Source organism: Tachypleus tridentatus, chromosome 1 (assembly GCF_004210375.1).
Source record: "Tachypleus tridentatus isolate NWPU-2018 chromosome 1, ASM421037v1, whole genome shotgun sequence".
Classification (NCBI taxonomy): domain Eukaryota; kingdom Metazoa; phylum Arthropoda; class Merostomata; order Xiphosura; family Limulidae; genus Tachypleus; species Tachypleus tridentatus.
Window position 1 is genome coordinate 88,826,084 of NC_134825.1, and position 23,207 is coordinate 88,849,290.

General features: G+C 31.7%; 1 protein-coding gene across 3 annotated transcripts; it reads right to left on the reverse strand.

The window, feature by feature from the left end:
• Positions 1-484: 484 nt before the first annotated feature.
• On the reverse strand, positions 485-19,712 carry Amnionless (amnion associated transmembrane protein). 3 transcript variants are annotated; one of them, XM_076510495.1, is made up of 13 exons: positions 19,208-19,712; positions 16,405-16,577; positions 15,353-15,452; positions 14,653-14,885; positions 12,795-12,941; positions 10,141-10,237; positions 6,831-6,910; positions 5,247-5,382; positions 4,640-4,720; positions 2,997-3,090; positions 1,580-1,736; positions 835-991; positions 485-611 (listed from the first exon to the last, which is right to left on the reverse strand). In XM_076510495.1, the coding sequence occupies exons 1-12, from the start codon at positions 19,254-19,256 to the stop codon at positions 869-871; spliced, it is 1,470 nt and encodes a 489-aa protein (XP_076366610.1). In that variant the 5' UTR covers positions 19,257-19,712; the 3' UTR covers positions 485-611; positions 835-868. The 3 variants fall into 3 exon arrangements, with proteins under 3 accessions (XP_076366610.1, XP_076366601.1, XP_076366618.1); XM_076510486.1 differs by lacking the exon at positions 485-611 and having other exon boundaries at positions 780-991; XM_076510503.1 differs by lacking the exon at positions 485-611 and having other exon boundaries at positions 780-991; positions 16,405-16,596; positions 19,208-19,376.
• Between the last annotated feature and the right edge of the window lie 3,495 nt (positions 19,713-23,207).

Sequence of the window (23,207 nt, forward strand, 5' to 3'; positions counted from 1 at the left end):
ATCGCCTGAGCCTTTAGTAGCTAACTTGTTATACACCAAACAACGTCACTTGATCAAGATAAATCTTAGTTTGTTAATGACATTGAAGCAAGTTACTTTAGTATGAGTAGAAGAATTTGTCCAGCATATGAACTAACTAATACAGTGACACTAACTCCTTAATAAAGGTTAGTTTGGAGTTACCTTCTAGTGAGGTAAGAAAGTATCACATCTCGTTCACTTTAGAATATGTTAAAAGAACATAACGGTTGTAAATTCCTTCACTATAGAATAAATTTAAGAAAAAGAAACAGAACACATCACGACTGAAATATTTAAATTTCTTATTTTAGAATTTAACTGTATTTTTCTTATAGTGTTTTTGAATTGATTCGCGAGCAGACATTGTTAAGCTATATAAACAATTAAATAGCTATACTAAAATAAGTACATCATAAAAATAAAGCATATATCGCAAATAATAATAGTGCTCTGAAATTTGATGATATCTAACAAGAAGATCACCACATAGTTGAATCCTTCTCGCTGTTTCAACATGCTAAATCTTGGCTTTTCTTAGGAGCTTTTGACATTCTCAACAGTGTAATTGAAACTTGTCACCAGTTTTGCAGCTAGAAGTATGAAATCGTGATAAAATGCTGTAATAGTGAATATAGTCCTAATAAGTCATATAAATGTTGATGTATGTAGAATATGAAGTTTACAGAATAAGATGGGTCACCAAATATATTTGTTTTTGCATTTAATTTGACTGCATTTTGTCAATAAAAGCTAGGTAATGATTATTTTAATTAAACTTTAATACTTAACTGCATATTTAAATTTATTTCTTACACAAAATAAGATGAATGTTGTTATTCAGAACACATTATTGTTGTTTCATTGTTTCCACACCGTTATCAACAAGGTACATAGGGTTTTCAAGACCATTTTGCTCGCCTTCTGGTGTTTTAAACTCTTCAGGTTCGTCCTTTCCATAAAAGGAGGCTGCCTAAAAAGTAATCAAATATCAATAAGATAATCGTCATTTATAATATATACAATGAATGATGTGTATTCGCTTACTTTTATAACAAACAAAGTATTTATAAGCCCAATTTTTGCTTATGGTTTGTTTTTCATCCAAGCATCATTACCAAATTTGTTTTTCTTTTCTTAAAAATAGTTTTTAAGATTTATTTTAACAGAATAAAAATATGATGAAGAAAGTTGCTATATCATCACAGAAGCAACCTTCGGGATCAAGACATATCTTATAGATCTTGATATCCACCATTCAACGACACGATTTGGAGCTTTTAACATTCATACATTTGACTGTTTTGTTAAAGTTACAGTTTTTGTTTTATGTAACTTCATGATGATGTAAAACTTTAATGTCAAGTAATACTTTTAAAGTGGAATTATCGTGTTAATAGGTCATTTGTTCCGCCAGACAGTAGTACGTCAGCATTAATAACATTAAACAGGTCGGCGAAATCAAGCTGATATACCTTTTACAAAAGTAAAATGTCACATTTGGCTATTATACTTAATTCTGTTACTAATAGAAGTAATTTGAATTCATTTATTTCCTTACAGACGATTCAAACATCGGATTTACAAATGACGTCGAATGTTTCCCACTAGAGGACACTAGCTCTGCAGGATCCAAAACTTCATGAGGAGTTGTTCCTAATTCCAGCTCCACTCTACCTCGCTCAGATTCAAACCTTGCAAATGCAAACCCAGGTATTCTGTAAAAATATCAAAGTTAAATCCAGAGTAAAAATTAAATTAATACAAAATTAATGGATAAGGACATTATTAATTAACCTATAAACCTAACACAATAAAGTGTTTTAAGCTTACTGGAACAAATAATTTTCGGTTCTCAGTCTGTCATATTTGAATGAAAATCATGCATTTTAACTTTTGATAAACTAAATGCTTCATCAACTAAAATCTAAGGCGAACTTTTTTAACGTACTCTAAAATATTCTAGTTTTTAAATAACGTTCCTTTTAAGACAGGAAATATTATTTAAAATGTCTTATTTTTTAATGTGTTATCTGAAGCTGTTGACATATGTAAATAAATTTTAAAAAAATAATCAATTCAGAAGACAAAAGAAAGCCTTATAATTTAGAAATAAAATTCAAAAAATCTTTTTTGTAAAAATTAAGGCTTTAAGAAGTTGAGAGGATCTTGTGTGAATAATTATATTTAACAGAAGGAAGACAAATATTTATATATTATTTGATGAATTTAATAGCTCAATAATGATATTTTTCAGTTCTTTAGAAGTTTCTGCATAGATGTGATTTAGTTTGGTTGAAAGGGTCGAACGAAAGTGAAACGTTTGTTATTTGTTGTAGTTTAAGAGACCGAAAGTAAATTAAGATGCTTAATTAATGAACTGATGACTGCTGCTAATTAGGTCTAACTGCAATATTTTATTTAACATAATCAAGCTTCTAGTGACAACGTAACCCATTAGGTTACTTACGTAGAAATTTTCTTATTTTTAGCATTAAGTTTTTGTTTTATGTTAATTATATGATAATTTTATTTTTATGTGTTTAATGACAATATATTTTTAGTAAAGCAATTCAGGCTTAGAACTCTGAAAAATAATGCTCTTTCTTTGTGCATGCTTTCTTCAAATTTTTAATGGATATTCAACAAACTTTCGATTAGTGATGACGAGAAACCCACTTGTTGAGAAATTTATATGCAAAAACGGCTCGTTTGGGCTGAGAAAACACTTTACATAGAAGAGCGAACAACGTTTCGACTTTCTTCGAACATCTAATACCGCCCTCTACATTTCGACACACAGTTACACAACCCCTTTCAAACATGTGGTCAGCTTCCGGTCAGTTACCTCTTTCTTTGTGAACCTGACGATGACCGAAGAAGATCGAAACGTTGTTCGCTCTTCTATGTAAAGTGTTTTCTCAGCCCAAACGAGCCGTTTTTGCATATAAACTTTCGATTAATATAGCTCAACTCACCGTCTCTTTTTGTATATAAAGTAAACGGAAGCTGCTAAAGCCACCAGGATCAATAGAGCTATGATGACACCTGCAACGCCTCCGCCACTGAGCTCTGATAACGAAAAACAATAAATCCGTATTTTTATTTAACAAAGAATAAAAAAACTGAAATAGAAATTGGTTATTCACATCTGAATCCTATATCTCATCCTGTGTCTTAATTCAATTAGCGCAACTCTTTGCTTTAAGAAATGTATAATGCAGGATGAAAATGAATAAAAATGAAGGTGCTTGAATAAACTATGGAATTTTTTTTTATGTTAAAGATAGTTATTCTATCTCTGAAAGAATCAGTTTTATTCCAACAGTGAACCCAATACATTTCTGTTCATTACTGGAGTTGTATTTTAACGCAAAGTCTCCCCCAATATCGGGATATAAGATATTAATACCAGCACAGATAGCCTAGATATATGGCCCGCCTCCAGTACAGCGGAATGTCTTCGGATTTACAACGCTAAAATCAGGGGTTCGATCCCTCTTGGTAAGCTCAGCAGATAGCCCGACGTAGCTTTGCTATAAGAAAACACACAACACACACATTCAAACTATAAAAATGATATATATATATATGAAAAGGGGTTAGTTTTAGCGGCCCGGCATGGCCAAGAGTGTTAAGGCATGCGACTCGTAATGTGAGGGTCGCGGGTTCGCATCCCCTTTGCGCCAAACAGACTCGCCATTTCAGCCGTTGGGACGTTATAAGTGACGGTCAATCCCACTATTCGTTGGTAAAAGAGTAGCCCAAGAGTTGGCGGTGGGTGGTGATGAATAGCTGCCTTCCTTCTAGTCTTACACTGCTAAATTAGGGACGGCTAGTACAGATAACATAGCTTTGTGCGAAATTCAAAAACAAAACAAACAAACCACTAATTATTATTTACTGGAAGCATCTATTCGCCGTATATGTTTTTTTTAGCTAATAATAAAATATATTGTAGTTCTCGTTATTTTTAAATCTCATATAAGTAATGTATGTCACCTGTTAATAAAAAATGGTGGAAATCCAACTGTTCACTTAGTGATACCTGAAGAAGGGCATTGCTAGAAACTCTATAGCCACAACAGTGTATATATATATATTATACATATATATCTGTAGTTAACTTATTGGTGGTTTGATGTACAACATTTTTTAAAAATATTTTTCAACAACCACTACACGTTATAAATATAGCATAATATTATAACAATTGTAAAATAATGATAATAATCTATACATTGTTAGACGCACATTACAGCAGACTCGAGAAATGGAACTTTACAAGAAGTTTTATAATTTAAAGAATATTTTAATAGCAAACAGTTGTATATATTGACCCTGATGAAGCCGCAAAGGCGAAACGTTGGTTAAAATAAGAAAAAAAAATATTTATTTGGAGTTTAAAGGTCGTTTTTCCTAAGCACTTTACCCAGGTTCACTTTTAATTCTCTTATTTATCTGATGAAACATAAAGGGATTTTATTTTGTATTATCGTAATATTTTAGTTTATGTATCCAATTTAAAAAATAAATCAGAGCATAACAGCACTTATCAGTTTATTTCTGCTTTTGACGAAAATAATTAAACATTTGTTGTGAGGTTCAAACATGAAAATACCTGACTTATGAGCCGATGGAAATATTCCACTATTCCACTGAACACTCCTTTTCATGACCACAGAAGTCACACCAAACATTTCTAAACATGAGAGAAAGTGTGGTTAATGCATTTCTAAATATTGTTATGTAGTTCCTATACGTGTGTCACCATTAAAAATACCTTCATTTCCATTTCTTACTTTGTTATGCTTATCTCTCTTACTAGTTAAATATCCAAAAATCTCTCTTTTTTTATATTCATAAAAAAGTCTGAAATAGAACGCGGAACTCATGTTTGCAACGCAATTGACTAAATTACGTTAGGTGTTTACCGATTAACGCTTCGTTTCAGTATGGTATTAAACTTTTAACCAGCTAGTATTTAGGCTAATTTCAAAGTGTTTACATTTTCCCTATTAAATGCTAAAAAATTTGGCCTTAAGATTTTGGCCAGTGTAGTATATATATATATATATACTAATTTCTAAAAATGTATTTTCTGATATTCTTAATATTATCTCTGTTTCTTAAACTTGGTTAACAACATACCAACAATTAAAAACTTCCAAACTGTATACAACATTGTCTGAAATTAATCTTAATGAACATGTTTGATATTGAAATACCTTTCTGAAAACTAGATTCGAATTCGTGTGCTAATTGTGCTGCTTTGCCATAGCTTGACTTTCCGTCGACAAATATCATCTGTATCTTGTTGTCATGAGTCTTGGATATATATCCTTGAACCTCCAGGTTTTGAGGCTAAAAATACAAAGGACAGCTGAAGCTTATATTTTCAATGATCGTATTACATGGCTATAAGGTTTATACACGTGTGTCTTAACTTGTTTCAACGTATACTGTGTTGTGAGACAATTCCATGTTAATTTAAACTAAGTCAAATAATCTTCCAAATAAATATGTAGTGATTAACTTAGAGCTGCTATTATATATTTCAGTATTTGCTAGTAAAGAAAACTTTTAACAGAGGTATGTTTCATCGTAGTTTATTTAAACTTAACTCGTATTTTTGAGCTTATTTGTATCAATAATTGTTTGATATATACTTTGATAGTCGTTATGACTTAGATTCTAAAGAGACGACAAGTGCGAAAACTAGTAAATTCAATAAATTCTCAATGACTGAAATAAACAATAAAGTTAGAAATCGTGCACAGTGAGATTCAGTTAACTGAAAATACAAATATACAAAAGTGCTCTTGAAATTCTCATGTTGATCAGATTTATAAATAATTCCTGTTTCTAAGGGAAAGAAGATATGTTGTTTATAACACCAACTTACCAGTGGTTATTGCTTTGATTAAGTTTCTCTTTTTATTTTCTTAAATTTTTTTAGGTTATTTTTATAACGTATAAACTGAGAATTTACTTATGACTCTTTTGTTACATTGTTATCTTCTTTCAATAACTTTGCTACTCAAGATATAACAATAACATTTTAAAAATTTCCTTCGTATATTTAGCCAAAAGTTGATCATACACTATTTTTAACGTTGTAAAAAGTCAGTTTACGAAATTATCTCTTTGTCTAACTTTTCTTTTTATAGGCAGCCGCTGCTACAGCGGTAAGTCTACGGATTTACAACGCTGCAATCAGCGGTTCGATTTCCCCTGGGTTGGCTCAGCAGATAGCCCGATGTGGCTTTGCTGAAAGAAAACACACTCTTTTTACATAATCCTTACTTATTTAGTACTTAGTTACGAGTTGTATTTTCTATATATTATTTATTTAGTATTTAAATATTTGCTACATTTCTACATATTACTTATTTAGTTCTTAGTTAGGTGCTGCAATTGAAATATATTATTTATTCAGTACTTAACTATGTGCTGCATTATTTATATATTACTTATTTGTTACTAATTTAGGTAATTTATTTTCTACATATTAGTTATGTAGGACTTAGGTGCTGCGTTTTCTATATATTACTCGCCATTACCTGAAAGGACCATCATATTAATGAACGACTCTTGAGGTTTATGATCAATGAATGATGGCATTTATCATTCTTATTGTCTTATGACATATGTGATTGATACATTTATTTTTTATTTTTGGCGTTTACTCGGAGAATTTTTGATTGCGGTAAAAAATGCATCATAAAAAAATTGAACCTGAGTTACATATTTTGTTTTTGTCACTTTATATCTGAAGAGCTCAACATGAGTTGTCGAGGATTTACTTATACCTTTGTCAAGTGTCCGGTAAACAACTGTTTTACAGGATTGAACTTGAAGTCAGCACCATAGGTCATCAACAGAGAGGAACCTATGAACGAAAGTGATAAAAATTATACACACATATATGTTTGTGTGTGTGTACCTTATTGATATACTGATTATATATAAAGAAGTAAATAGACATACTCAGTAATACAAATCGACTATTTTACTGAATTCTCGTACAAATAAACCTGACATATAAATACAGATGTACCTCGTTAGAGACCGCATAATATAAACCGTGAACAAAAGTATCCTAGAATTAATTGTATTTTTAAGAATTGCATACTTAATTGCTATTGTTGCATTAAGATTTCCGTAGAGAGCTACACAATGGCTATATGAACTGCCTGTCTCTAATTTTGAGCTGATAAACAACAGGGAAAACAATTAGTTAGCAGCACCCAGTATCAACTCTTGTAACATGCTAATCAAATAGTGAATTTAACTGTCACTTTTATAATTCATTCCCGGCTTCAAAACACTTAACACAATTTTGCAGCAAGGGAACGTGAATTTCGTATCATTAGATTTATTGCCCACCAGGCTATTCATTAAGGTCTGTACGATACGCATTGTTGAACAATGGGAAGGACATCAGAGTCTACGAGAAATCAGCCGGTTGCTTGCAGTAATTATTTCCGTATTGAATAAGATAACAATGTACTTCATGTGTGTTGTTCATATTGAAAAAGATAACAATGTAGATCGAGTGTGTTGTTCATAGCGAATAAGATAACAATGTACTTTATGTGTGTTGTTCATATTGAATAAGATAACAATGTAGATCAAGTGTTTTGTTCATATTGAATAAGATAACAATGTAGATCAAGTGTTTTGTTCATATTGAATAACATTAAAATGTAGTTCAAGTGTGTTGTTCATATTGAATAAGATAACAATGTAGATCGAGTGTGTTGTTCATAGTGAATAAGATAACAATGTAGATCGAGTGTGTTGTTTATAGTGAATAAGATAACAATGTAGATCAAGTGTGTTGTTTATAGTGAATAAGATAACAATGTAGATCAAGTGTGCTGTCCATATTGAATAAGATAACAATGTACTTTATGTGTGTTGTTCATATTGAATAAGATAACAATGTAGATCAAGTGTTTTGTTCATATTGAATAACATAAAAATGTAGTTCAAGTGTGTTGTTCATATTGAATAAGATAACAATGTACTTCATGTGTGTTGTTTATATTGAATAAGATAACAATGTAGATTGAATGTGTTGTTCATAGTGAATAAGATAACAATGTAGATCAAGTGTGCTGTCCATATTGAATAAGATAACAATGTACTTTATGTGTGTTGTTCATATTGAATAAGATAACAATGTAGATCAAGTGTTTTGTTCATATTGAATAACATAAAAATGTAGTTCAAGTGTGTTGTTCATATTGAATAAGATAACAATGTACTTCATGTGTGTTGTTCATATTGAATAAGATAACAATGTAGATTGAATGTGTTGTTCATAGTGAATAAGATAACAATGTAGATCAAGAGTGTTGTCCATATTGAATAAGATAACAATGTACTTCATGTGTGTTGTTCATATTGAATAAGATAACAATGTAGATCAAGTGTTGTGTTCATATTGAATAACATATAAATGTAGTTCAAGTGTGTTGTTTATATTGAATAACATAAAAATGTAGTTGAAGTGTTTTGTGAAATAATCGTTTCTGCACGACCTGAGTATCAAGAACGAACAGAAACGATTCTTCATGGCGTGATGAGAAAATAACCCATGTTCAATATCGCATTACGATCTGGAATTATCTTCATAGAAATGGCTACCATGTCAGAGTAGCAAGACAGAAGCCACTCCTCGTTTCATACAATATCGTGCATCGACAGCAGTGGCATCACAAATGATACTACACCTTCCTGCTGTTTCAAACAGTATTTTTTTTTCGACAAGTCCAGACTTGTACAATTTTTGGACAAGAAAAATACCTGGGTTTGGTGACTATCCTCAGATGAACTTTTGTTGAACAGTCACATTATTTCTGTTATGGTGTAGGATGGCATATGGGCAAATGGGTAATCACAGCTAGAAGCATGTGAAGAGATTATTACTGTTGCTTCTCAAGTAGAGCTTTCGATCTGTCTACACAAGTGAACAACTTACCAGGCAAAGCAATGTTTTGATGCAAAATTAGGTTTATAATCATTCAACCTGATTCACAAAACGGTGGTTTGAAGTTCTGAGTAATACCATATTCCTGTGACCAGGCCAGACTCAAAATATGAAACCTATTGAACATGTATGATCTGTTCTTGATTATTCTTTGCAGAAGCGTCGTAACAAAGAAGTTGGATAAAGGTGTTGCTAGAAGTTTATTGATGCAGTTCCATAAGCCTAGGTTATAGATTTTGTAATGCGACTGTACTTGTTTCTTAAATATTACAAAGAACATATCTAACGTAAATACTCATGATAATCTTGTACCAGCTGTTTATTTATTGAAATGGCATTCTTTCTAGCTTAGGCGTCTATTTCTGTACTGGTACGTTAGGAAAAATAATCAAAAACACACACAACAATATAAAAATAGCACTCTGTTTGGTTTCTTGGTGTGTTTTTTTCAGACAATTATTAGAGTGTTGTTCCTAACTCGGATTAGCTTTATAATGTTTTCACAAAAATCTTACGCCATGATGACCTCAGTTTGCGTACTTTTGGTTTTTATTTATAACTTAGCAATCAAAGCGGTATCTTGCATCGCTTAGTGGTTAAGACGCTCGACGTGCAATTTGACGGTCACAGGTTTGAATCCACTTCACCATATATGCTTGAGCTTTTAGCTGTAGGTGAGTTAAATGTGAAGATTAGTCCCACTATTTACTGATAGTTCAAGAGTTGGCATTAGGTGGTGATGACTAGCTACCTTCCCTCTAGTCGATCATTACTAAATTGGGTACGGCTAGCGCGGGTAATCCTGTTGTAACTTTACGCAAAAATCAAAACAAAAATAGCTGGTGATATTAGTAGAAAAGGAGACACTTTAAATTCACGTAAACTTTAATTGTAGATTCTAAACTTGATATAGAATGCTTAAGTGTATTTTGAATAATGTGGGAAAATGGCTTGTACTTGCATTGTATTCATATATTGTGAACTGAAAAGTTTTCCTGCATTTTAAACGAAAAAATCTGACTTTGCTTCGTTATATACTTGTTATGAAAAATAACAGAAACGATTCTGAAAAATATCGTGTTGATTGAGAACTAAAACAATATACATTTGGTACTACAACTTACCACAAATTTGACAGCAGTGACCAATAGGTTGGATTGGATCTGAACATTGCAGAGTCGGACACTGAGGTGTCCGGAAAGCACAGATAACTAAAAGAATCTGTAATTATAACTAAAATAAATATAGATAGGGAAAATACACTGTTATGCAAACTAAGAAGTTCACGTATATATTTCATTATAGCATATTTTTGGTTTCATCAACGAACCAAACTTGCAAACTATCAAGCATAAGCTAAAAATAAATTCCGAAAACATAAAAAATAGCCAAAACTTTTTCCTTTGTGTTTTTAAATTCGACAATAAAGTTTATATTATACGCAGCTTGGAAACTAACTTTTCCTTTTATAAAGTACGTGTATATCATGCCTTCATTATACGAGTCAGTGTGGTTCTAATGAAGATTAAATATCCAAACTTTTAAAGTAGGAAAATTTCAGACATTGTGATTTACTACTTACTTTTAAAGTAGGAAAACTTCGGAAATTGTGATTTACTACTTACTTTCAAACTATTCAATCCTATACAGAAATATCATACGTTTGTTAAGTCATTCATGAGATGGACACGAATATTATATTTTGTTATTTATAACTTATTTTATCTGAGTATTCTTATTATTTAGTTTGACGTTATCTGACATACCATATGCAGAACTTAATGTTGTAAGTACTCTTGACATTGTACAGTTAGTGTGCATGTCTTATCTTGGTGCACAAATATGTGGAGATTTTAATAAATTATTGAAGACAGGTTGGTTTGTTTTTGTTTGTTTTGAATTTCGCGCAAAGTTACACGAGGGCTATATGCACTAGCCGCCCATAATTTAGCAGTGTAAGACTAGAGAGAAGGTAGCTAGTCATTACCACCCACCGTCAACTCTTGGGCTACTCTTTTACCAGCATGTTTGGTGTAACGGGGATTCGAACCCGAGACCCTCGGATTACGAGTCGAGCCCCTTAACCACATGGCCATGCTGAGCCTATTGAAGGTAGAGACGATGTTTTTTCTTCACATTTGTTGTTGTTAGGAAGATACACAGTAATAAATAGTTATCGTTAATGCTCCACTGATAAACACATGACGTGTTATATGTCATCAAAGACAAGAAAATAATGATAAAATGAACCGATAAATCGGATCACAACTAAAACAAACTTAAGCTATAGTTCAATGTAATACAAAAATAATACGATGATTAAAGAAATAAGTTATGAAATAAATAAATTTAATCGTCTCAAATAACAAATATTTGGAAGTTATGATCTGTTTTTAAACTGAAAAGAAATGTATTTTCATGACACGTGCTCTTATTCTTTTATTTGAGTGGCGCGGCATGACGCTCGACTCGTAATTTGCTCGAATCCTTGTTACACCAAACGTGCTCGTCCTTTCATCCGTGGGTGTGTTATAATGTGACGTTCAATCTCACTATTCGTTGGTAAGAGAGTAGCCTAAGAGCTGGTGGTGGGTGTTGATGACTAGCTGCCTTCCCTCTAGTCTTACACTGCTAAATTAGGGAAAGCTAGCGCAGATAGCCCTCGTGTAACTTTGCACGAAATTCAAAAATAAACAAACAAACAATCTTTCATTTAATATTTAAATTTTTTTATTATGTTCATATTTTATCTTTAATTCAGTATTAAATCCCTGTATACCGAAACTACCAGACTAGGGATCTGGTATTTCATATTTACGTTATATTTCTCTTTCCCTCAGAAAACGCTTTTTTTTTGTTGTGGGTGCATTATAAGAGTAATGTCAAATCGGTAAGAAAGGTCTAGCCGAAGAGTTTACATTAGGTGCTTTGATTACTTCTTTCTAGTCTATTAGTTCAAAATTAGGGACTGTTGGCGCAAGTATTCAGAAGACAAATTGCTCTTTGTAGAACGCTTAGCACAGATAGCCCACTTGTAGCTTTGTGTGAAACTACAACCAAATTCTACTTAAAACGACATTAACAAATTATTTAAGAAAAGTCCAAATGCAAACATGGATCTTGAACCATTCTGATAAACGCAAACTTAAAAAGAAATTAGTATATCAAAACTTCGAGTTTAATTGTTTTTATTTCGATAAAGGTTCGAAAAGGTAAATCATTTCACGAAGTGAGAACACGATTAATAAAAAACACCATCTGATAGTTCACACTATGAATAATTAGCTTAAACTGTCATTATTATCGGGCCTAAATATGTGAAACCACTTTCATTTTTTTGCTTGCACCCTCCTTTGGTTCAGAGGAAAATATGAAGTTTTACAATATCAGAAGTCAGGTTTTGATATCTTTGGTGGGTCCAGAACAAATAACCTATTGTAGGACTTTGTGCTTAACTAAAGACAAACGTTTTTATTTCGGAGCTTATTTGGCATGAATCGTATATGTAGGTTTTGCAGCCAGATAAGTTAAAAGTTAAAATATGAATATATTTGCTTGTTTGTACGCGATGTGATAAACTATTAATCGAAAAAAGGGATTGACTGTCGTTCTCATAACATATCCACAACTAAAAATGCAAATAGTGTTTGGTAGAACCATATCTCAAATCTGAGATCCTCGATTCTCCTAATTCGATAGGCTAACTACCAGACTATACTCGGAATACAAACGTATATTCTGCAGAATTACTTTATCATAACAAGTGTATTTAACATACATCTCTCCTGTCATTTCCACAGGCACAACTTGTTGAATCAGAACAGTCATTCTTCTCCACAGTTAGTAGTGAATTATCAGAATCGAACAACCGTTTTCCAGTTGGACTTCGAATAAAAGTCGAAAAAGAATTATTGTTGTCGTAAACCTAAAAACAAAATAACGTCTGTTGTATATTTTTCCTGTCAACGTATTTATAATTCTTTAAAAATCGAGGCTTAAAGCAAAGAAAGAAATCTTCAAAATGTTTCTAATAACTTTACAAGAAAAGATTAAAAACACAGAACACAAATTTTATTTTATTGAGAAAAGGGTAAGGTAAGTACGAAATTGTGAAAGAAAACACACACACACAGATAGTATATTATTATTATTCTTTTCCTAAAGGGTTACCGTAAAGTACTTTTCGTTGTTTAAATGAAATTACAAACTTTGTAACAAACCTGTATCATGACTTCAAATACAAGATTTCATTTTAAAACAGAAGTGTTTGATATGTAACCTGAGAAAAGTTCAGTTCTAAGATAGTTTATTACCGTAACAAGGCGATATACAATTGAGTGTTTTGGATTACATGAATAATACCTCTATGTATGTTGATACTGCAAGGTGGGAAACATATTTCCTCTAATTTCCAGCGACACATTTTCCTAATGTCCAATCAATTCGTTTTTTGTGTCAATAGTTTTAAACATATCTTTATTTCTAAATCATAGTTCCCCAGCTCTTTGAACTCCTGCTGAGTGAAGTCTGTTTTACGAGGCTTAGTTATATTTTTGGATAATGTCAAATTGATCTAGTCCTGAGTCTTTGGTCTTTATTGACTATTCTGCCATATATATTTATCACTGTACCCAAACAACCGGTTTTCCAGTATTTTGGTGTGTTTTTTTTTTTCTAGTATTCACTTAAAATAGTGTTTTCATTTCTAATCAATAACTAATATGTTATTAATTTTTCTTTATAGTTATTGGATTGTCTCAATAAAGTTTAACTCATAGTTACCGATTAAAATTTAAAAAAATTGTCTTTCAAGGTTAACTCTTTGGAGGGCGGCTATAATGCTTCAGCTGGAACAGTTTAGGCTTCGGATTTCTTTCAGGCATTACTCGATACAAATTGTTGGCTCCAGTAATGTAATACAATTTTAATAAACATTTATATTTCATATTTTAATGATGACACATCCTAGACAGAACTAAACCTTTTTTTTTACAAAAAGAAAGTAGTTGTTACTTGTTTTATATTTATACTGACCAAATAATATTGCATAATATGTAAAAATGATTAACTTAAGTTAGTTATTTTACTATTTTTAATTATTTATAATTATATATATTTGTTAATATATAGCTTATTTCGCATTATGAACTTAGTAGAATATTTACGCCTATCCTAAATTTCGTAAGGTAACTGATCCCCGTGGGATTTTATTTAGATTATGGCCGAAAGTACTGATAACAGCGAGGATACTACGTTAACGAGCCAGTTAATTCTAATCACTATTACTTTGTATTTTAATGATGACTTATCTTAGAAAAAAAATTTTTTTTTTGCAAAAATAAATATATATTATTTGTTCAATATTTTTATTGATCAATAATATTGCATAATATATAAATAATAATTAGATTAAGTTAGTTATTTTATTATTTATAAGCGGTATGATAAATTAGTTACATTGTTACTACAAGCTAATTTTTACCTCTGACATATGTAGCTAGCTCGCTTTCTTCAGGATTTATTGATAATTTATCTTAAATTACCAGCTCCATAATAATATCTCAGCAGATAGCCAGATGTGGGTTTACTATAAGAAAACACCACTTTCCCTCACCCTAATAATAGAATTCACTTACCATTCCGTTGATAATGATTGAGTTAACTTTGATTTCTCCGGTTTGTGTCTTAACGGATACCTTGAAGCTTTTGTCAACTGGGAAAACCACATTATCCATAGGACATGGGACTTGTTCAGAATGGGGAATAGGAGAAGGATAGGATCCCCCAGCAATGTTAATTGCAGATGAGGAAGAAACGTTCCAGTTTGGGGGATCAAACCAGTTTCCCTTTAAGCCTTCAAACTGGACATCTGTCGGTTAAACATTCAATGATTAACCCATAAAAACAAATATGCTATATTTTTTTGTTTTAATACCCACATTCTACTGCGGAGTTCAAAGTGCCCTCACACTCTCATAGTACAGTGACTGAAATATTTCTTTCTTATATTCGCTCCGAAGTAGCACTTCAGAATTGAAACTTATAGAACCACGTTTCATTATTAACTGTGTAAGTTTAGCATTAAATTTGTGTTGACTAATTCATGAAATCATAAAGACCCGTGTTTATGGAGTTTTTTTCTTCAAATATGTAAAAGTATACTTTGTTTTAAGTAATTTAAATTACCCTAGTTTTGTACGTTACAGATTGCTTTATTTAAAACTAATATTGTTCATTTGTATATATTACATTATTTTTCTGAAATAATTACGCTCATGGTTTAAGGGACTATCTTTTCATTTACATTATATGCTACAAACACGAAGTTACTTTTACCTTGCCCTTCACAAGGCGGAGAAGCTGCAGAGACTGAGCCTTCTGAGAGAGAAATCACGGCTGAAGTTCCCAGAACGAACTGTCCGTTCATAGGTAGAACCTAATATGAAACAAATGCTAGTTAATGTAACAGTTTAAACTCCATTTAAACCATTTCAAGAATCCAAATAGCTTATACTTAATTGCTTCATTTTTTGTAAGATGCAACATTTTGATAAAGCTGTATTTTGCAATATGTATGTGTACGCGTTGTAAGAGTGTAAACAAATATAACTATTATACATTTTATATAAAAAGTACCATCTAATAATTAGAACGACTATCAAATGGTCTTGTAATGACAAAAACTATTCATTTTTAATTTAAGTAGAATATTTAATTAATCAGAAAATTTTGTGATATAAAGCATGCTCGTTTGTATTAAGCATAAAGCCACATAATAGGCTGTCTGTGTTCTGCCCACCTCAGGTATAGAAACCGGATTTTTAGCTTTACTATATTAACTCGAGAACCAATTAGGCGCCTTTGTTGTTCTGAGTATTTATTTAGTTTTGTCAGGAAATCATTCAGTTATTTTTTAAAACTATTAAGTAACGTACTAATTAAGTTATATATATTTCCAGTTCTTATTTATTATGACGTTTTTTTACATTTGATTCAAAACAACAATACCGTTTTTTTATTATAACTTTTTTCCTACTTCCTCTAAACAATAAACCTTATTGATGCCTGGTCTCTGGCTTTCAAACATAAAATAAACGTGATATTTATGATAAACATTGACACCCAATCAGCGGAATTAATGTGTTGACAATACTTCTGAATTACAATCATACATCACAAGTAGAGGAATTTAATTATCCTTTATTAATGTAATCTTTTTCCTTGTAAACAAGGCTTAAAACATGACAACCATAACTTTCGTTTGGCATATGTAAATGAGGAAGAACAAGTACAATGTGTCCATAATATATATATCAATATGAGTAATCCTTTTGACTAAATATATATATGTCGGTTATGAAACCTCGATTTCAAACCATTTAACGTACCATTGTACGAAACTTCAGGCTACCAGGAATGTACACCACAACGTTCTCATGTGCTGGAAAAACTACTCTATCTTTACTGCAGGGATTACGTTTTGTGTTCCAGTTGTTGGGATTGTTGAAATTGTTGTTTAAGATCCAGGTTTTCATTGTCGATGAAGAATAACTTTCACCAACTGATGATGAAAACAGGAACTAGATTTAAGTGAAAGCTAACAATTCAGATTCAACAATCTCCCAATGTATAAAGCCACATGAAAAAAACAACAAAAGAAAGAAAAACGGATAAACATAAAATTAATGATTGTTGTATAAAATAACTGAACTTACAGAAAGTAAAAGCATAAATGAATAAATTTACAATTTTTTTAGTAACTTTCATATTCGAAGCCGCGACCATCAAATTACTAGTCGAACACCCTAACCACCTGGCCGTGCCGGTCCTACATTGAAGGTTTTCACGATAGTTTAGAATTATCACCTCTTTGAGTTTAGGTAATATGTTTTCAAGACATATTTTGATAGACTGAGATCACTCCTTCCATGATACTTTGTTTTAACACTACTGGTCTTGATGATTTAGGTGTTTTTTTTCTGACATCAGAACCTTCTGTTTCCTTTACAGGCTTGATGATCTAACGTTACACATTGTTTTAAGCTAATATAAGTTCTGAACCACGTTTTGATGATTTAAGTAAATGTTTTCTTATATTAGACCCTTTCTCTCTCTCTCTTATAATCCTGTTGATCTAAAGTTATACGTTGTTTCAAGCCAACATGATTTCTGATGGTTTAACTAAATTTTTTATGGTATTAAAATGTTCAGTATCTCTTGCAGCCCTGAAGATCTAACGCTACACGTTGTTTCAGGCCAGCATAATTTCAAAATTTCAAAGGCCTTGATGGTTTATGTGATTACTCTATGAGATTAGATATTTTCTATTTTTCTAAAAATCCTGGAGATATGAAGCTACTTGTTGTTTCAGGCTAACATATTTTCTGAACTACACATCTTGAGGGGGAGTGTTTTCTGATATTAGACACCTTTTGTTTTCCTTACAATTCTTGGGATCTAGCGTTAAAAGCTGTTTCAGGCTAACATAGATTAAGAATCGTTTAAAATGGGAAATTATAGAAACTAGTAACTATGCTGTTTAAAATACACTTCCTCTTAGATTTTTTTTTTTCATAAGGGACATACATATACATATAGTGGTATCTATGAATACAAGATACTTTTAGTAACAACATCAAGGCCCGGCATGGCCAAGCGTGTTAAGGCGTGCGACTCGTAATCTGAGGGTCGTGGGTTCGCATCTCCGTCGCGCCAAACATGCTCGCCCTCCCAGCCGTGGGAGCGTTATAATGTGACGGTTAATCCCACTCTTCGTTGGTAAAAGAGTAGCCCAAGAGTTGGCGGTGGGTGGTGATGACTAGCTGCCTTCCCTCTAGTCTTACACTGCTAAATTAGGGACGGCTAGCACAGAAAGCCCTCGAGTAGCTTTGTGCGAAATTCAAAAACAAACAACATCAAACCTAATTCTTTTAATAATATATTCTGCAACACTAAACTAAAGACAAGTGAATTGTATTTTGCATATATTAAGAAACAGAATGCTTTATAGAGAAAAAATATAATATTTACCTAAGTAACAGATCTATAGTTTCAAGTTGACACATCCTAATGGAATAAATTATTTATATATTAAACAAGATGATGTACTTGTCTTTTGTTGAGGTTACGAATTTAAGAAAATGTGGAGACTATTATAATTAACATAAAAATATGATTACCATATTTAACGTTTTGTATGTGTATACGCTGTATATATTTAGAACGCGGTATATACAGTACGGGGGTAAATGCGACTTTGTAGGAAGAGATGGCGGAAAGCATTGGCGATCGGGGTGCTTTCCGGTACCCGCTTTTAAAATCCAGCTGTTAAGTTCCTTCTACAGTGTTTCATGTGATTAATTAATTGATGGTCATTGGCCGTAGAAGTGTTTTAAGTTATAAGATCACTGGTCAAAGTAGGAAGTGTGTATAACTCAAGAAACAGCTTATAAAAACCTTATGGTTGTTATTGGAGTAGAAAGTTTGTGTTATATTTTGTGTCATTGGAACAGTAGCGGCCATTTTTTCGTTGCATTTCTCCACAAAGAATGTCAGTGTGTCTTCCCCCTATACTGTGCTCATGTTGTGTTATAAAAAATCTAATAAAGTATTTTTTGGTGTAAGGACATGACGCCATCTATGAATGCAATTAACGTTAACTTACATCACAGATATAATAAATACTCAATTTATTGTTTAATTGGTTTGTTCTCTTGTTTTAGATAAAAAACATACTGGACTATTCGCTGTGTTCAGTGGGGGAACTAAACCTTGAATTTTGGCGTTACACGTCCGTGAGCTTACATTTATCCAACCAGGTCGACTATTGCTTAGGTGTCTGTAAAACCAACGCATGGAGTGATAACAATGTAATCACAAGGTGATTGCACACAGACCGTAAAGTACGTAAGTATGCACCACAAACATTGGCCACATTTTTGGCAATTGAGTAGAGATAATTTCATGGATTTCTCTTAATTTACGACAATAGCTAAAAAAAATCATAGTAAACTGACTTGCGACAACTATATTCATTCTTCAATCAAAATATTACAATATATTATCATTACTTTTCAATAAGTAAGTGATATATATAGAGATCTATTTATACAAATTAGACCGTCTTTTTTATCTTGTCTTCTCACGAAAAATAAAAAAAGTATAAATCAATATTCAAACTATTGAACTTACCACATGATAACAAAAGAACAAATACATGAGAAAAAGTTTTATACATCATTAGGAACTACTGGATCAGCCTGAAAATCTGGTAAGGTAGAATGCAATCAACACATCAGAATTTACATCAGAAAAATGCTCGAGAACAAGAGATTAACCTTTTGTTCAAAGTCACGACTGTTGTCTTCAGTTATGTTATGGTTAATACAGTTTTCGAAGAATGGTTATCGATATAGTTTAAAGTATAGTGTTACAGGAAACTTGTTGAACGAAGGAGGCGGGGTAGTCTGGGTGGCGTGACTCCGTGAAAATGAACAAACTCTGATATATATTTTCCACACAGCGTGTCTTGTCTCTTTGTTTAGTTAATTTACAATATGATAAATTACTTGCATCACAACGTTTAAAAATAAGAAATACATCTTGCCGGATAGCACCTTCTTTTTTTTTAATAAGCAATTTTTTTCTTTTACGTGAAAGAGGGTGCTGCACTTGTTCAAAGATTCAGGATCTTTTCTATGACCTAAGTGGTTTTAGTATTTAGTTTGTATTATAAGCGTACATTAGGTGTGGTAGAGAGGCGGAACAAGAACATGATCAGATAGAAAAAGCGTGCCAGGAACGAGGTGTGTGGTGTACGAGCATTAGGTTTAAATTTCTTTTAAGGCTATAGGATTGCATGTAGATGCTCAAGAAACACACCGTTCAATTACAGTTTACAACATAAGTATATCTTACCTACTTTTTAATGTACCACAGAATTCCGTTTCAGATATATTAATAATCAAATTAAAAGAGTTTTTTTTCATAAAATTAAAATTTATACCCACTTTATGTGTTTAAGTTACTGTAATTTTAAAAGTTATATTTCCATATCTTAAGTGCTATTTTATTTTCACGGAATATTTATTTATAACTTAGTTGAGAAAAATTGCTAAGGTAGAAGATTTGTTTTTCGTTGAAATTGTAAGGATTATTACTCATTCATTTTAATCTTTCTGTACTGAAGTGTTTTAATTTAGGTTACAAAATAAAAAGTCACATTATATTATAAAAGTTTTAGCTTAAGCTAAACAACGGGCTATTGGTGCTCTCCCCGAAAGGGTATCGAAACCAAGATTATAGCGGAGTGATTCTGCAGACATACCGCTATGCCACTGGGAGGCGTAGATGTTTTGCCATGTTCCCTTGAAATATACTTATTTAAAATACATAATATGGAGAATGTGTGGAAAATTATTTGCAGTCTAATGAGATTTTTGTCACAAAATACTGACTTACCTGTTTTATTATTTCTTTAGTTTTCTGCATCGATCATCGTAATTCTAAGAACTTTAGAGTGGTTGTAAAGAAGAACGTAAAACAATAAGTCAAACACATTACAACTGTTTATACTTAACAATGGCTGAATTAAGAACGCATATTTAATCTGCGTAAGGTCTTGGAAGCTACAATATTTTGTTTCTATGAAATAAACCTGAATAATTTCTGTTTTGATTGATGTACTATAAGAATAACCTCTTCAGATGGCGCCCTGGAGTTCTTACCTGTCGGCCCAGCCAGGGGAAGGAAAAGGGATATTTACTGTTATGACAAAAGATGATAGATTTTATCATCAAATGAACTTGTTGCTGTACTTTTCAAAAATTGCTATGCTTGTTTTAATATAACGCAATAAGAAATACAAAAAGTATTGAAGGATAGCCAAGGCAAGTTTTGAGTAAACAGTTGTTTTTATTGGATTTCCACTTAACATAATTAAATTCATCTTTATAATACACTTGTGTATGAAGTCAACAGAACTCTACAAACTCAAAACATAAAAATGTCAAATTTTGAAAGGCATATTTTCCTATCTGTTTCTTTATAAAAGTACGTTTTGCTTTTAAATAAACAAAACAATACATTTTTTACTGAGATTAAAAATCACTTATAACGATCTATTCTTGTTCAAGTTAAAACACAATTATAAGAGTTTTGTTCTTCATCTGCCAGATTTTCCTGACTTAGAAATCTGCAAGTGCCGTTCAGTTGTTATACTTAAAAAGAAAAAGAACACAGTTTCATTATTTTGAATGATATAAGGTGAAGTTCCTAAAGTATCCTAAATTGAAACATCAAATTTTAAATTAGAAAGTGAATGGAAGATAGTATAGATGTTCATTTACTCCTGTTTTTATTTGGTATATATGTTATTTTAATACGAAAACTTAAAAGGTTTAATTCACAAAGTCCAAAATGATAATTTATAAGCAGTTTCATACCGACAATAATTAGACGTAGTGATGGCTTATGAGAATCATTTTTTACAGCACAGTTAAGAAAATGTTGCTATCATTGAAACTGTAAGAATTCACAAACCTTTTACTGGATATTTACGTTTCATTCTGATAGGAATAAAATTATGCCACACAGTAAGATAAACATATGTCTTATGGTGTGTTTCAATAAGGTATTTTATTTATACATTTTAAACTAGATGTGACTTTCAAAGAAATGTTGGACAATATTTAAATTATTCTTGAATTCGATTTAGTATCATAATATTTTCAGAAATTCTAAAACCATTCATTAAAGGTCTATATTCATAGAAGCTCTACAAAGTTAACAAGAAAGCATTTAAAAACATCAAAGTATTTATAAAATAATGTATATCAAAACAAGTAATCAAAAACAATGCAATTATAAAAGAAACTAAATTTTAATTCTATATCACTATAAAATATATATTTTTACGAAATGCACGTATAAAAAAATTAACCTATCAATGCCGTATGGATTCAGTGCCAAATATACATGTTTTTTAAATAATCTCTGCACACATCACAAAGCACAATTAAACGTTTTCGCAAAACATATTTTTATTCGTTTTAGACTTTGGAAGAGAAAGACGTCCACATTCTTATTGTGTTTGTCATAAATCATATTTTAGTAAATATATCACTACTTACCTCCATAACGCGTGATCCAAGGGTCGCGGGTTCGAATCCCCGGACACCAAACATGTTCGCCATTTCAGCCGTCTTAGGTTACAATATTACGGTCAATCCCACTATTCCTTGGTAAAAGAGTAGCCCAAGAGTTGGCATTGGGTGGTGATGACTAGCTACCTTCCCTCTAGTCTTACACTGCTTAATTAGGGAAAGCTAGCGCAGATAGCCCTCTTGTAGCTTTGCGCGAAATTCAAAGAAACCAAACAAACCTCTCCACCGAAGAATCTTAGAGTTAAACAAAATCAATGACAGCATTCTCGTAAGAGTAGGTAAATTTGTTCAACATCAAATGATAGAAATATTTCCAAGACTGTTTTAATAGTAGTAGAATTAATACTTTATAGGCTAAAACAAATTATCTTATTTGTAATATATTATTCATACTTAACTATTTGTTGGGGACAAGACATATTAATAAATGCAACAAAAAAATCTTAAAATGCAAATTTTCAAATGTTTTGAAATGGAACAGAGAATTGACTTTTGCAATAAAATTTAATTTCACTTTTTATTTTGTTACCGTATAAGACGCCATCCAGTGGCACAGCGGTATGTCTGCGGACTTAGAACGCTAAAAACCGGGTTTCGATACCCGTGATGGGAAGAGCACGGATAATCCATTGAGTAGCTTTATGCTTAGTTCAAAACAATAGCAACAACAACCATATAAGACTCTTCTCTTCATTTAAAGACAATAAAGTGTTTTAGTTTTTTTTGATTCAATAGAGATTCAAGCAGCAATAATGAGTATGTGTGTTTGGTTTACGGTCTGATGCGAGAGTTTATGGCAAAGTTTCCTGAAGATAAAATTATCAGTTTTTTGTTGTTTCTTTCTTTTGTATGTGGGATTAACAAATAGTTGCTTTTAAGATTCATACACCATTCCCTTGGTTGTGGTTTTACTAGATAGTATATTGGCCATATTATTATTTAAATTTACGAAAAAAAAGCAAACTTTATTTATGTAGACAAATCTGTTACTTTTGAACAAGAAAAGCTCATTGGAATGAAAGCTCATT

What these genes read in the sequence shown, in the direction of transcription:
- Amnionless (XM_076510495.1), bottom strand. Translation starts at nt 19,256, where the DNA reads ATGATGTATAAAACTTTTTCTCATGTATTTGTTCTTTTGTTATCATGT. An exon ending in CAATCATTATCAACGGAATG is followed by an intron (nt 12,942 to 14,652) that starts GTAAGTGAATTC and finishes TTTTGTTTTTAG; the next exon opens with GTTTACGACAACAATAATTC. An exon ending in TTTATATACAAAAAGAGACG is followed by an intron (nt 1,737 to 2,996) that starts GTGAGTTGAGCT and finishes ATATTTTTACAG; the next exon opens with AATACCTGGGTTTGCATTTG.